A 16,451-nucleotide genomic window follows, 5' to 3' on the forward strand; every position below is an offset into this window, starting at 1 on the left:
CCAAAAAGGTTTCATTAAATCTCAAAAATGGTAACACTAAAAGCCGCACAAAAACAACAAAAATTGCACTTAGAAGTTGAAATATCAAATCCAAAATGTAAAAATCACACCTCAAACAATTCATGTTATTATCCTTTTTCTTCACAATTTTCATAAAATCTAACAATTAAATTCTATTACGTATTTGATGGTAATCAAAAGTGCTTAATTTTAATAAAGTTAAAAAAATCAAAATTATATATTCAATGACCCTTTTGGATAGCATCCTAAATATAAAAGCACTACTTTTATAGTTACAAAAAGAATTGTAGTGCATGATTAATTGAATTCACTCTTATAAAAGTATCTTTTGCAACAATAATTATGTGGCTCATATATGATATGTCCACTAATGAGTCTTTTGGTTGATGAATAGTTATAAAAGAATAGTAGTGCATGATTTTATTTATAAGAAAATTAAGATACATGTTATGTTTCAACTTGTGTGTCTCTCTTCTAATTTTATTCATCTAATTTACTTATCTTTCTACATCTTCCAATCTCCCTCGTCTTTCTGTTCACTAAAATTATAACTATAAATTGTAATTAGATAAACTACAACTACTTATAATTTTTTTTTTGTTATTTCATGCTTTATAATTATTTATTGTAACGAGAGAATCTGTCAAGTAACAAACTCCATTATAATTGCAATTTGCACCATGAAGTATGATTTGGAAATTAAAATGTTCAAATTTAAATTAACATGAATTCAACTATTTTATTTTATTTTTATTATTTTTGCATAATTTTGATTTTGTTCAAACAACTCCCATCTCCCCCAAAATATAATTTTACCCCAAGAAAAAGAGAGTAAACTTCTGGTGGACTCACCGGACTGGCAGAATACATCAATTTGACGAATCTAAGTTCACTCCTATACGCATCCGTCACTTTCCTCCATTATTCTCGTTGAAGAAAAGGAATTCCTCATCACCCAAAAGTGACATTCACACACCAAAAACCAAAAAAACCCAATCTTGATCCCAATTTTCTCAAAATTCACCTCTAATTTTGGGGTTATTCGACGAGGGGTTCGAATTTTTGAGGTTTTGGGGGTTCATAAGACACTATATATAGTGTATCAGGGAGGTGGAAGATGTTATCAGATCATTTTCAAAACGGGGTGGAGACGGCGAAGCTGATGTGGTCACGGATTCCGGCGACAGAGGAGGAGGAAGTTGGCGAGGTGGGTCCATCAAGAAAGGGCAATGGTAGCACTGTGGAAAGTCTTGATTATGAAGTTGTTGAAAATTTTGCTTATAGGGAAGAGCAGGTGTGTCTTTTCTAAAGCTCTAGTCTTTTCTCTGTTCGGTTTCAACAAAAAAGATAACAGCTTGATGTTGCTTATTCAAAAAAGTACTAGTTCTATATTAGGAAAATCTGACACTATCTGAATGTAAACTTACAGAAATGCTCAGTTATTGTTCTAAATATACTTGTTTTATAGTTTATACTAGTATTGTAAATGGAAAAAAGAGAGAAAAAAAAAGAGGCTAATTGCTTTACATTTGGAAAATAAGATAGCTGAAGTTGTGTTTGATGTGTGTTTTATATGGACAGGCTAAAAGAGGAAAGCTTTATATGGGATATGCTGTTTTGGTTAAGTGGTTCTTGGCGTTACTAATTGGAATTGGTGAGATATTTTATCAACTTAATCTATTGTTATTTCTCTTTATGCCCTATAGAAATAGATTATCTAGGGTATGTTCTTGTCCCTAGTACCCCATCTGCTTCAAATTAAAATTGTTTGGAGTTAATTTTTTGCTTCACATGGAAGTGTGGGAAGGAATGGAATTTTATGATACCAGTTTTCTGTATGTGAGTAGTTCTAACCTTGAGGAAGGTAGAGTGGTTGTTTCCGATAGACCCTCGGTTCAAGAAAAGTGTTTTCAAAAATAGGTTTGGCAAATACAAGAACAAAAGATATAGTGGAAATATGGTAGAAAGAAAAGTAGTGACAACAAAATAATAAAAATAACCCAAGTTAATGAAACAACAAAAGTAATACAATTGAAGAATAAGATAATAATAGAACAATAATAAAGATATTGATATGTAGAAGAGGTAGCAGACAAGATGCTCTAAGCTAGAACCATGCTTTCCCACAGGAAAGAGAGAGATCGCTCGACTACCTACTAAACCTCTACCCTAATTTTTGACCTCCATGTTTTCCTATTTAGGGTTGTGTCCTCAGTGAGCTACAAAATGTGCCACGCGTGGAGCAAAGCTAGACCCCTGTGTTGGGAAGTTGGGGTGAAAAGTGCATTTCCATCACAAAAAGATTGAAGCCACCTACAGTTCCTGCAATGATCTGATCACTTTGTCGCATCTCTTCGATATGACTATAGTAACGATCAGTGTTTTCAAAAACGTTTTTGGGGCGAGTCCCAGGGTGAGTCTCGGGGCGGGACGTACCAAAAACGCTCCGGGGAGTAAATTAAAGACGTAGATCCATTAGGCGCAAGTCCTAAAATTTGAGGCGTAAGCTCTTAGCATAAAAACGTAAGTCCTAGGTGTAAAAATGTAGGTCCGGGAGTTTTTAATTTATTTTTTTGAACTTTTTTTACTTTAAATCATATTTTAATTATTGGTGTAATGATATTTTTCAAATAGTAATTATAATACTTTTTTTCTTCATTATTGATTATTAATACTTATCTCAAATAAAAATCATAAATCATTGAAAGGTTTACTTTTGCTTATTTTATTAGTAATAAGACTACAAAATTGAATATACATGAGACTACGTCCCGTAGATCCATGGGACTTACGCCCCCTGTCTCGGGGCTTACTCCTCGCTCTGTACGGTATAAAACGCCTCGCCTCACACCCCTGCCTTTTAAAACACTGGTAACGATCATAGTGATCTCCTCTGGTACCTTCTTTTATGGCAGGATCCAATTGATCATGAAAATTGTAAGATGCTTGTCTTTTGTATCGTATCAAGAGATTTGACATAGATAAGATCATTGCTTAAAGAGTTCCATTGTCGAATTGATCTCGAAATTGGATCCTAATAGTAGTTGTTGTCCAAAGGTGTTTTATGAAAGCTGGTCCACAATGGTTTGTGTCTAATCACCTCTCCAAAATTCTTACTCTGTCTACTTTACCTCTCCTTAAACCTATTCTCGCACCTCCTCACTGAGGCATCTGTGCTTTTCATGCTTGAACCATCTCAGTCTCGCTTCCCTAATCTTGTCCACCATTAGAGCCACTCCCACCTTGCCTAGTATCGTTCCTAATTTTATCTCTCCTTGTGTGCGCACGCATCCACCTAAGCATCCCCATCTCTACTACATTTATCTTCCAAACGTGCGAATTCTTTACTGGCCAATCCTTTCCCCCTACAACATAGTTGGTGTAACATCCACTTTATAGAACTTATTTTTAAATCTTAGTGCCGCGTTCTTATCACATAGGACATCAAATGTAAGCCTCTATGTCATTCACTCCGCTAATCATTGATCTCCCTATTTCCTTGTATTATTGACCCAAGATATTGTGTATCAATCCTAATTTCCACATCCACCTCATTTGATGCGCCACTGTCCACTCTATATACTCTATCTTTGTCCTGCTCAACCTGAAACCTTTAGACTCTAGGGTGTCTCCAAACCTCCAGTCTATTGTTAACTTCGCCACGTGTCTCGTCAATCAATACTATGTCATCTGCAAATAAAATACACCATAGTACCCCCCCTTGAATGTGTTGTGTCAATTGATCTATCACCAAGGCCAATAAAAACGGGCTAAGAGTTGATCCACGATGCAACTTTTGGGATGTGTCCGAGTCTCCTTCCATTATTCTTACTCAAATTTTGGATCCATCATACATGTCTTTAATCGCTCTTAATATGCCACATATACACCTCCAAACTCGAAGCATCTCCATCAATTCTCCCTAGGGACCTTGTCATATGCCTTTTCTAAGTCTATGAACACCATATGCAAGTCTCTTTTCGTATCTGTATATTGCTCTGACAATCTCCTTAGAAGAAGTTGAATGGCTGCCGTAGTTGATCGTTGGAATTTGACACATCCCTCCTCATCCTCATCTCTATTACCCTCTCCCAAACTTTTAAAGTGTGGCTTGGTAGTTTAATACCCATGTAGTTGTTGCAATCTTGAATAACTGATGCCCGTTGCAAGAAAAAACTCAGTTGTTTTGCCTTCATATAAGACATTTGGAGGATCTATTTTCACACGATTCAAGATTACGCCTGAGCAGGTCCTTCTAATAATTAGGTCATCGATAGTTAGGCGACATTATACAAATGAAGGGACAGACAGTAGAGTTGAGAAGAACAAATAAATTTTGCAGAATCACATGTGTCATATGAACTATTTTGTTTTGTTGACTCCTGTATGGTGCATGTCAATAGGTTGACACATAACTGTTGACCATATTAAAACTTGAGCTGAAACATTATTGGAGGAAGAATAGGTTATTTATTTACCTGCTTATATCGTCAGCAATAGAGAACTGGCGATCTTGAAAAGACATCTTTTGTTAATCTTTGCATGTCCTGAATAAAATGGAACAGAAAAATTGAGGAGGAGGATCCATATACCCGACCCAAACTAATTTGGATTGTGGAGTAGTTGATTGATTGATTAGTCTTTGCCTTGTTGATGTTATTATTTATAAATGTAAAGCCACGACAAATATAAATCTAAAGCTAAGACAAAATTTTCTCTTGTTTTCTGTTTCTGTTTTGAGAGCCCTAGCTAGGCTCTTCTCTTCTAGGGTAGGTATTTGATTTATTATATAGATGAGAGCCTTTAATATTCAAAAAATGAGAAATTAAATTTTCTACTTTTGCTTTGATTAGCCTCTACTTGGTCATAAATGACTCCCTAAAATCGAAGTCCTCCATTTTATTGTAAAGGAATATCTTAAAAACCATTAATTACTGTGCTGGGGTTAGCTTATTCTTCATGAATGGCATCTCACGTTTAAAGAAGAATCAATATTTCTGAGATTTGCAACTTATATTGTATATAGTATATACTATATAGCGTAAATAGTTATTGTGATAGTCAGACGTATTTCAGAATAAATGATTGTATACAAGCCATCAAGGTAATAACTTGATTTTAACCTTGCCATTTCTCAGGAAAAAGAAAGAAAAAATTGATTTAAGCAAATGAGACTATAGTGCTAAAGTCCATTTTGGCGGTTTCATTTGTTGAATAATGCTTCATATTTTAGTTCGTGAGTTATACATCATTTTCCGAACTATTAAACAGGTACTTTTGACCAGCAAAATTTTGTTACAATTTTCTCATGTAAAATTCCAAATGCAATGTGCATTATCCTTGGCTTTGGTGCGTAGATAAGCTTTTAGAAAATGAACTTGTCAGTGCCCCTTTGGAACTTGCCAAATGACTATATTTCTGGCTCAACTTGGAGCTTTATCATAGTTTAGCTCCTCAGAAGTAATATCTCTCTCTCTCTAGGAAAAGCCCTTCTCCAGATGGAATGGTTCTCTTTTCATGGGCTGGAAGTTTCAGAGTAGTTTAATTCATCATCTGAATCCTGTCCTTCAATGTGGATGTTAGGACCAATCTTGTTGTAGGAGTATATGGGTGATTGGTGAGCCATGAGTTTATATCAATTATAGAAAATCTGGTGATTAATACTTTGGAGGGTTGTGATTCATATTCCCTTCTTGTTGTGTTCTGAAATGGTGGAGTTATGAGAACTAATAACATGCCTCAGTGAGCAAAACTTAGCTACGATTTTGTTCTAGTAATCTTATTATCTTTTATTTGTGTATTTCAATAAGCATTAGATCTAATAGTCGTTCTCTCATGAACTGAGTTCCTATTCCGTTGCTCTCAGGCACAGGACTTGCTGCTGTTTTTATTAATCTTTCCGTTGAAAATTTTGCGGGATGGAAGTTCTCATTGACTTTTCAAATTATTCAGAAGTCATACTTTGCCGGATTTCTGGTGTATATTTTGATCAACCTGGTTCTAGTATTATCTTCTGTATATATTATCACATGCTTTGCACCAGCAGCGTCAGGATCAGGAATTCCTGAAATAAAGGGTTATCTAAATGGTACGCTTGTACTTTCTGGTATTAATTGTTAAATCTCTGGCGAGGATAATATCTTCTGGGTTACTCATTTTGGTCTGTATGTGTAGGAATTGACACACATGGTATCCTTCTTTTCAGAACTCTGATTGGAAAGGTATGATAGCACACCTAAGCTTTGATCGGGATTGTCTATCACTCTTAATCAGATAATTTGTTGTTATTCTTACTCGGTCTTTAGATTTTTGGAAGCATAGGTTCAGTGGGAGGTGGTCTTGCTCTTGGCAAAGAAGGGCCTCTTGTACATATTGGTGCTTGTATTGCTTCTTTGCTTGGACAAGTGAGTATTACTCCTAGTTTTTTCTTCTATAACTGCATTTCCCTTTTTGATTTTTCATGAATACAAATTGTCTTAAATTCTTCTTAGTTTTGGCAATGGAACATTTGTTACTGAATTCTATGCTCTGTTACTGCACTTCACATTTTGATTTTTCATGAGTCCAAATTTTATCTTATATTCTGAGTTTTGGCAATGAAATATTTGTTGCTGATTCTATGTTCTGTTTGTTTTACCTGGTCATTTGAATCAAAGATCTGATACTTGTTCTGTATTGGTGATCATCTAATATGTTCAGTATTTACTTCCAAACATCATGCTGAATGTTCATGTATTTTGATGTAATCACAGGGAGGATCCACAAAATATCACCTTCGGTCAAGGTGGCTCCAAGTTTTTAGCAGTGAACGGGATCGTCGTGATTTGGTGAGTGACTGTTGTCTTTTTGGATCTCTGAACCTGTAATATAAGAATCTACAAGAATCTTGTTAAGGATCTCTGAACCTGTTATAATATCAATCCATATAATTGTGATAAGGATCTGTGAGAATCTGTAAAAATGATATCACTCTCTCCAATCTAGGTTAGACCGTTTAAAGCTTGAGGTACTAATCTAGCTGAACATTCTAAATGCGTTCTTTTCTTCTTTTTTACTTAAGGTGTCAACTTCTTTATGAATCTTAGGAAGTGCTAAAAAGATTTGGAGATGAAAGCTAAGATCTGGTTTTTAAAGTTCTCATGATGAGAGGGGTTTCCTGTGCTCTAAGAAGTGCTTACTCCTTTGTATTTGTTGACTCAGGTGACTTGTGGATGTGCTGCTGGAGTTGCTGCTGCTTTTAGAGCTCCAGTAGGTGGTGTATTATTTGCTCTTGAAGAGGTCACTTCTTGGTAATTCTCATCTCTCCTTTGAGCTTCTTTCATGTACATCTAGTGCAATTTATGAGATATTTTCCTTGTTGAACAATTTCTACTTCTGCATACTTCTATTTCCTTCATTGCTAATGAGGAGTATCTAAAGTCTAAACCATCAATGTTAAGCCCATTGCTGCTATGACTAATCGTCATATTAGCTGGTAGACTGGTTTTTGAATAAGCACGGTTAGCTTTCACTTTGTACCTTTCTGAATGTGGTGCTCTTTACTAGGAACTATAATCTGTTTGAATTATTTTATTCTTTCAATCATAAACAACACAATGCTTTTACTTTCACTTTAGTAGTCGTTAGCATGTTCTGCAATGGGAAAAATTAAATGCCGTCTGATCATGTGTTGTTTCATTATTGATCAAAAGGTGGAGGAGTCAACTAATGTGGCGGGTCTTCTTTACCTCTGCAATTGTAGCTGTTGTTGTCCGTACAGCAATGGGATGGTGTAAAGATGGAAACTGTGGTCATTTTGGCGCTGGAGGCTTCATTATATGGGATATCTCTGGGTTAGATTCTGAACTCATTTAGGTCATCTACACTATATCCCCGTTACACTTTTGACATCTTACAATTCTCTCAGTGGTCAAGAGGACTATTCTTTTGAGGAGTTGTTACCCATGGCAGTTATTGGAGTTATAGGAGGTCTCCTTGGTATGTATGGTTGACATTAAGATGTTGAAATACCAGAGAATATGGTCTGTAAATTAATTGGTCACTCATTGACTTTTGCAGGAGCATTATTCAATCAGCTTACTCTCTATATGACACACTGGCGTAGAAATTATTTGCACAAGAAAGGAATTCGTGTGAAAGTAAGATTACTTATTAAGAACAAGAATTTCTTACTTCATCAAAAAAAAAAACAAGAATTTCTTGCAGTTGTATATTCTCATCTTTGAAAATGAGTATGCATTTCCTTGCTAAGGTCGATGAACTAATTTTGTGGTCTGCCACTCTCAGATTATTGAAGCTTGTCTCATCTCTGTGATAACTTCAGCTATTTCATTTGGATTGCCACTCTTTAGAAGATGTACTCCGTGCCCTGAAGCCGATGCTAACTCCGGCGTTGAATGTCCGCAAGCACCAGGAATGTTTGGCAATTATGTCAATGTAAGATCCTCTATGACTTATGACTTCTGTTTTATTTTTATCTTTATTCAATCATTTAATTTCTGTTACTTTGCTTTTATGATTTTATTTTTATCATATTTTTAAGCTTGAAATCTGTTATGCTGCATGTGGTCGTCCTTTCTAAATCCTATGCACATACATGATACATGTTAATGCATATCAAGCTATCAATGGCTATTAATGGGGGCCGCAAGTTGTGACATCTGGAAGAGTAGAGTCAACTGTCTTAATTCTTAACTAATCTATTCTTTCAATGGTCATTATTGATACTTCTTATATTCTTCTTCAATACAGGCTTGGTCCTGCTTGGGTGCTTGTACATATAAATCACTTGTGAAAAAGTAGAGTAAAATGTGTACTGTCTCTGGGATATGGCTCCACGATTCTATTGTCGTGTTTGTTTCAAGTCTTATGTTTTATTAGATAGCTGAACCTCTAGCTCCAAGTAGAAAGTTCTAAATTAGAACCTGTTTATGATAATTAGGCATTTGCTGTAAGCGAATTGAAAGTGCATTCAAATCTGTTATGCATACTCCATCCAGGACTAGCAGTTGATTTACGATCCCGGCTTGATTAATTATGTACTGAAAGTTAACATCCAAATAAGTACTATACAGTTTTTTCTCTCAAAAAAATAATTATTATGTGCTGAAAGCTCAAATCCGATTCCAGCCTTCACTGAAATATCTTGAAATGTTTCATTTTCCTTGTCGTGTTGTGTTGTATTGTTATTTGCTTCTGTATTTTTCTTGATATCCAATTTTGCTTTCTTCTTTTGTTGATGATGTTTGGATTTTGTGCATTTTGCAGTTTTACTGTCAGAACAACAAAGAGTACAATGACCTCGCAACCATATTCTTCAACACTCAGGTCTTTAAACAATTCCTGAACCTGTGTTTATTTTAAATAAAAAGCTGTGGATTTTCCTTTTCACTGATGGAGCTTGTATCATACATGTATGCAGGATGACGCTATAAGAAATTTATTCAGTGCGAAGACAGCTCATGAATTCAGCGCTCAAAGCCTACTGACATTTTTGGTATTGATTCTTGTTAACTTTCTCCCTTCCCATTTATGTGAATGACAGCTTCATGTATTTTATGTGTTCGTCCCGACTTTTACATTTGGGTGAACTGTAATTGCTAATTTGCATGAAAATTCATGTGCTGAAAAACTTAGCAAATTATGGTATCAGTTTTGAGAATCTGAGATCCCCATAGAACTGTTGTTTCTGAAATTTAACATTGTAAAAAATTTGGTAATGTCGTCTTGAGTTTAACTCAAATCTTCTTCCTTTTACCGGGAGGTGAGTTTCTTGTGGGGTGAGATAGGATTTTCTTATCTGCACTTGAACTTCCTTTTTTTTAAAGCTATAATAAAAAAATAGTGTTCAGAGCCACAAAATGCTATTGTTGTGCTCAGGGTGTGTTGAGTGAACTTTAATTGATGCTGGAAACACTTTGGATAGCGTGCATTCATGAAACACTTGTCCTTTTCAACTCTTCAAATTTTGTGCATATCTGCCAATACTGCTAGAGTTCTGTGCTTAAGTGCACTCTTTTCTGGTGTTTATGCAGTTCAGGGAAGAAAGTTATAGCAAAAATCTCTCTCGTGTCTTGATGGGTTACAATTATGTGGGAAATTAATGGTTGGTGTATTTGTCTCTCAGGTTATGTTTTATACCTTGGCAGTGGTAACCTTTGGAACTGCAGTTCCAGCAGGTCAGTTTGTGCCAGGCATCATGATAGGATCAACTTATGGACGTCTTGTTGGCATGTTTGTGGTTAGCTTTTATAAGAAGCTGAACATTGAAGAGGGGACGTAAGCATTTCTTCCTTCGTTTTAGCCATATACATTATAGATGGGTGTTTGGATTGACTTAAAAGTTGGTCAATCCTACTTTCAAGTCAGTTTTTGACTTCTGGAAGTGTTTGGTAAATATAAAAACAACTTAAAATAAGTCAAAAAATGACTTAGAAATAAGTTAAGAAGTGTTTGGCAAGGTTAAAAATAACTTAAAATAAGTTAAAAATGACTTGAAATAAGTTAAAAACCCAGTAGTAGGCCTCCCCCTACTTTTTATTTTTTGACTTAAAAGTCATTTCAGTTCGTCTTTTTGTTTGACTTAAAAGCTTCTTTTTTTAAGTCAATCCAAACGGGTTCTCTGGTGAAAGCTTTGACATAGGCATACTGGAATTAAGTTATTTTTTCCCCTTCAGTTCAAAAAGTGTGTTCTGCTTAATTCTGAGTTCCTCCGAGTATTCAAGTACATGATCACTATTGGCCTCTCATCTATCACTTCTTAAAGAGGTGAAGTATCACAATTGACTGAAGCAGATCCCCTGAACTTCAAGGAACAGAGCATAGTATGCTTCTTGATTTTTGATACAGTAAACAATTGGAGGATGAGGATCACTTGATCGAAACCACAACCATGTCTGGAAGTCCTATATTCATTTTGTTTCTCTTTTTTTCTTCTGGTGTTTTGGGGGTGGGGGTGCGAGAAGAAAGTCAATTACTAGGCCTCCACTCTAGTTTAACAAAATTAGACCTAGTCTCAGAGGACGTTCTGAGAATCTCCCTTGCAGTTTACCTCCCTCTGCAGAACCATCATATCACAATGGTGTCAAAGAAAATTGGAGTGTTTCTGCATTGTATCAGCTTGACTTGACTGACGCTGTGGATGATCATCAATATAATCTCTTTTTAGTTACTAATGGTGGTGTGTCGTACTCTCTTTTTGCAATATGCTGGGATTGTGTGTCATAGATGGCAATTAATCTAAATTACCAGTTGAAAGTGGTTTGATCTTCCACCATCTTCCACCAACTTTGATGTCGTTAGATCTGCAAGTTTTGAAATGATTGATTGCATTTTATACAGAATTAATTGAAAAAAAGTATTTTACCTCCCTCTCCCCCCCCCCCCCCCCCCCAACAACTATATCTCAATCTGGACCAAACCTGGCGGCTAGGACAAGGCTTGGTATACTTTCTTCCCTTTATCAGTAGGCGGTATATATAGTCGCATTTCAAATATGAATTCTCATCAACTATGTCAAACTTTATGACAATGACCTAAAATACAAAACCGCCTATCTTTTCAACCCTTCTTAAAGTGTGCTAAAAAGTTCTTACATAGTCTCTTTTTTCCATAAAACACAATTATATAACCTATTGAAATTGAAGGGGTTGCGGATATCATTCCAAATCACGTATTCAAATCCCTTGCGTTTTTTTTTTAGATAAATTTCTGACTCCACTACTGATGTCTCATTCAGGATTGCACCGGGGAGATGGAAGCCAGAGATGAGACAAAACTACGAAAAGGCTAGTAGGTGTTCAAAATATTTTTATCTTATCAAAGAAAAGAAATGTTCAGATTTTTTAAGCTATTCCACTCATTACTTTAAGGTTTTAGGTTCGAATTTTGATTTTTTTTTTTCACATGATTAATCTTGCACTGGGTAATCCTTTCTCTTCACTCACCTCTAAAGTCTACTAAGCTTCTTTTGTTGAAATTATAGGTATGCTCTTCTAGGTGCTGCATCTTTTCTTGGAGGCTCTATGCGTATGACTGTATCTCTCTGTGTCATCATGGTGGAGATTACAAACAACTTAAAGCTTTTACCTCTAATAATGCTGGTTCTTCTCATCTCAAAGGTGCGCTTTGATACTGGCTGGCTTACGATTCTCTCCGGCTATCTTTTCATTCACATAGGACTAAGGGTTACCCATATGTAGGCTGTTGGTGATGCTTTTAATGAAGGATTATATGAAGAACAGGCTAGATTAAGGGCAATTCCATTACTTGAATCTAGACCAAAGTATCAAATGCGCTATATGACGGCAAAAGAGGCATGTGGGAATCAAAACGTAAGAATTTCTTCAACGCCCTTGTCATGTTCTGGTCCAACTAGCAGATGCTTGTTTCCTTGTTTGTTCAGAATGTCATCTTTTTTCAGAATTGAGCTAAAGACACTAGTGGTTTCTTTACCTTTTTCTAGTTGTAGTTGTTAAACTAGCATGTCTGCTAAAAGCAAGTGAAGCAGCAGCTCTGTATTGCAACAATTCCATGATATTTTAAGTATGAACTCTACTTTCATGCAGCACCATCTGATTTGACTGTGACTAGTAACCTTAATGTTAATAAGAAGCAGAAATTTTACTAGAATTCATAGAGTCCCTCTAAGATTAGAAGAGGGTTATATTTTGGATTTTTTGCTCACTTGTACAGAATCCCAGCACTACCTTTGTGTTTTTTATGAATACAATTATTACCATTTCAAAAAAGAAAAATCTCTTCTGACCCACACCTGTGCAGTTTCTGTGCAAATTCTAGCTCACTAATCACACCCCTAATTCCTGCATCTTTTAGGTTGTATACTTCCCTCGGGTTGTGAAGGTTGCAGATATAGTTTCTATTTTGAGGAGCAATGACCACAACGGGTTCCCTGTAAGTTTAAGCTTTGTCCCTGTGCTTTGTTCAATGCAAGCTATCTGCATGTTGGATCATTCTTCTGACTCAATTATTTTTAGGTTGTTGACCACGCAAGAAGTGGGGAGACACTTGTTATTGGACTTATACTAAGAAGGTGAGAGATAGTGATGATCTTTTCTGATATTGATGCCTTATTTGGAGATGAGAGATTTCTAATGCCAGAAATCAGTAAAGACTTGAACAAAATATTTACTCTATCTTGTTGTTTATGCAGTCATTTATTGGTACTTCTACAATCAAAAGTTGATTTTCAGCATAGCCCTTTACCCTGTGATTCGAGAGGTGATCTTTTGCCAATCAGGTAACTCGGTTTAACTATTACTGAGGATCGCTTATTGGTGCGTCTGTCTACTACATGAAAAATTTATAGATACTGTATTTCTCAGGCACAACCTTAGTGAATTTGTGAAACCCGTTTCTAGTAAAGGGATATCTCTCCATGATATCCATTTCACTCCTGATGATCTGGAGATGTACATTGATCTTGCCCCATTTTTAAACCCGTCTCCATACGTTGTCCCAGAAGACATGTCATTAACGAAGGTAACGTTGTAACTTATTCCAATTGTTGCTCCTTCATTAATTTCCAAGGCATTATTTTGTCAACGCTTGCATGGAATTTAAGACAACATGACAAAAGTAGGCTAAGGTTGAAAACAAGAATTTATTCCTACTCATGCCCGAGAGACTAAGTTTAGCCATGGTGAACATCAAATAATCAAAAAATTTAACATTCTGTTGCTGGTACAGGTATATAATCTTTTTCGTCAACTAGGACTGAGGCACTTACTTGTTGTTCCACGTCCTGCTCGTGTTATTGGCGTGATCACTCGAAAAGATCTGATACTTGAGGTACCTTTGCTAGATCACCTATCTTCATTTATATTTAAAAGTTGTGATTTTTCAGTTTACTCCATGCATCTATACGAAGTCTGGTATTAAGGGTAGAGGGGTGGATACGTTCTCCCCCGATTTTCGAACCTGTGGGCCAACTGGGGTTGGACCAGCTAATTCACCAGGGGATTTCTCAGCTATTAAAAAAAAAGTGGTTATTTTTAATTGCTGTTAATGGTATATACGTTATAATGCAGGATAATGATGATCCAACGGCCGTAGAGCTCCAATCAACTAGTGTAAGGTCTCTTTCTTTATTCATACTGATGGACATCTATCTTGTTTTGATTTGCTTAAAAAATATTCTGTTTCGATTATGTGGATGTGCGCCTAATTTTTCCCAGGCGTCCAGGGACAGCTGCTACACAATTACCTAAAATGTCTAATCATACTAATATTTCTCATAAATGAAAAAAAGGGTCTGGCAGCTGGTCCAGATGCCATACAACACATCATACCCAGTGTAAAGTGGGGTCTGGGGAGGATAGTGTGTATGCATCCTTACTACCTTGTGAAGGTCTAGATTGTTTCTGAAGGACCCTCAGCCCAAGTAGCGCATATGAAACAACTGTATAAAAAAGAAATACAGTAGTGAAAAAGCCATGCTGAAAAATGAAAATAATGGAGAAGAACAGTAACAATCACAAATAATATGATAACCTAAGCAAAAGGTAATAAAAACAAGTAACTAAAAAAACCGAAGAAACAAGGTAGTAGGTGAGTGTAATCATATACAGCCGTTGTGCATCATATGTAAGTCATCTTTCTTCTGTTTATCACCTTCTTGGTTCAATTTTCTAGCAGATTGATGAACTCTATTGCACTCCCTTTACTTGTAAGAAGGTTGTTGTAATAGCAACCACCTGTTGCATTGCCTGTGCATTCTTGTACTGTTTTTTTTTTGCTCAGACCTCATTTCTGACTAAATGGAAACAGGAGGAGTCATTATTCAATCAATGAACATTTTTGTTTGTTACTCCTATAAATCGAAACAAGTTACATGACATTATTGTTTGTTATTCAGAGGTACACAATCTAACCATAGAGTGATCACGAGGAAAGGAGATGCACAACAGCCGCTTCTTGATGGTCTTCTTTAAAATAGAATCCCAGTGATGCACTGCTGTTTCTGCAGTGAAGAGTAGCTTCCAGCGTCCCCTCTCAAGATTTGGTGGCAGTAGATCTTACTTCATAATCTATCGTCATTAGATTCTAGGAAATGTATAGTGTATTTATTTCCCCTTGAGAGTCATGGGATTATTATAGCAATCAGTTCAATTTTTATTTTATTTTTTGTATTTCTTGCAAATGGTGTATGAGAAATTAGTTGAAAAGCTGTGCTCTTTTTCATGGAACATTTGGAGCAATAGTTGGAAGAAAGTTGACACTGTTCCACATATTCTTGGATTTCTGTGGTCTTTAGAACCTCTTGCAGCTGAGGCTCTCTCTTTGTGTCACATTTATTGTCCATTGAAGGAATTTAAATGTTTTTTGACCAAATTATGAGTGGTAAAGAGTTAAAAGACAATCTTTTCAACATCTTTTGAAACATATTTACACATGGCACACAACATATACAGTGTGTATGTGTGTGTGTGTGTGTGTGTGTGTACAAACATTAAAATTTTGTTTAGGTCAGGATCTAATCTCTGTTAATTTGTCAAATTCTGTCCACAATCAATGTTGTTGTAAATGCTTTTCATTAAGGGTAAAATGACTAAGTATAAAAAGAAAATCGTATCACATCGACTAAAACGAAAAGAGTAATTGTTGAATACTTGAAATATTTGATTTGGCATAAAAACAGTGAAGATTTTATCCTTTCAACTCTTCCTAACATGTAAAATGAATTGACAAGCATTATGTATAAAATGATATGAAACAAAAAATACAATCTTGTACAAGTTTTGTATTGCCACATGACAAAACTGACAGAAAAATTGTCTTACAATTATTACATTTCTGTAAAAACAAGAGAAATGAGTGTTCTCAACTTTAGGAAAAACTAAAAACTCTTGTCCCCTCCTCAAGCAAAACTGACAAGAAGAACTAAAGCAACAGCAAAAACAACACCAATTTTACTAGGAAGCCAGTAAAAAGCATGACTAGGAGAAGGTGCAGGCACTGCTACAGCAGGGATGTGACTCAACGACGAAGGAGATTGAGATGGAGACACGGATGATGAGACGCGAAGAACATTGATATCGACTTTCTGTCCTGCTTGGCAATGGCCAGGTACACCACAAAGGAAGAAATGATGGCCATGAGCAGTTATGGTAATAGAGTCTTTCCCAGTTGTGTGTGTTGCAATAGGAGCAGATGCATTGCAGGATTGATATGCAGCATGTGTTACTTGCATCACATTGTGGAATTGTGGGCTGTACTGGAAAACTGTCACGAAAAGAGTCTTAACTTCTATACACCATCAATTTAAAACAAACTTTTTGTACCGTCAGTCAAGTCACTTAAAAGATAACTATAGAGAATCGCCCATAGAATAACCAAATGACCAATATTTGTGATGCATGGTTAGTAGTGTGTGTGTGTGGGGGGGGGGGGGGGGAGGGTTTTCAATTTTA

General features: G+C 36.0%; 2 protein-coding genes across 3 annotated transcripts in view; one reads left to right on the forward strand and one right to left on the reverse strand.

The window, feature by feature from the left end:
* Positions 1 to 775: 775 nt before the first annotated feature.
* LOC102590938 (chloride channel protein CLC-d) lies at positions 776 to 15,285 on the forward strand. Of its 2 annotated transcripts, none has more exons than XM_006359845.2 (23): positions 776 to 1,315; positions 1,603 to 1,675; positions 5,888 to 6,109; positions 6,196 to 6,242; positions 6,327 to 6,425; positions 6,774 to 6,848; positions 7,222 to 7,310; positions 7,713 to 7,853; positions 7,928 to 7,998; positions 8,080 to 8,159; positions 8,308 to 8,457; positions 9,289 to 9,348; positions 9,443 to 9,517; positions 10,148 to 10,299; positions 12,005 to 12,140; positions 12,222 to 12,353; positions 12,856 to 12,933; positions 13,017 to 13,072; positions 13,193 to 13,279; positions 13,365 to 13,521; positions 13,729 to 13,830; positions 14,070 to 14,116; positions 14,897 to 15,285. In XM_006359845.2, the coding sequence occupies exons 1-23, from the start codon at positions 1,139 to 1,141 to the stop codon at positions 14,970 to 14,972; spliced, it is 2,382 nt and encodes a 793-aa protein (XP_006359907.1). In that variant the 5' UTR covers positions 776 to 1,138; the 3' UTR covers positions 14,973 to 15,285. The 2 variants fall into 2 exon arrangements, with proteins under 2 accessions (XP_006359907.1, XP_006359908.1); XM_006359846.2 differs by having other exon boundaries at positions 14,070 to 14,111.
* A 464-nt stretch (positions 15,286 to 15,749) lies between these two features.
* LOC102591500 (mavicyanin) overlaps positions 15,750 to 16,451 on the reverse strand; it is a 2,770-nt gene continuing 2,068 nt past the window's right edge. The window contains exon 2 of the mRNA XM_006359847.2: positions 15,750 to 16,263. Within this exon, the coding sequence (XP_006359909.1) occupies positions 15,899 to 16,263 (365 nt within the window). The 3' untranslated portion in view covers positions 15,750 to 15,898. The remainder of the gene's footprint in view (positions 16,264 to 16,451) is intronic.

This window comes from Solanum tuberosum, unplaced genomic scaffold (assembly GCF_000226075.1).
Source record: "Solanum tuberosum cultivar DM 1-3 516 R44 unplaced genomic scaffold, SolTub_3.0 scf00309, whole genome shotgun sequence".
Lineage (NCBI taxonomy): Eukaryota > Viridiplantae > Streptophyta > Magnoliopsida > Solanales > Solanaceae > Solanum > Solanum tuberosum.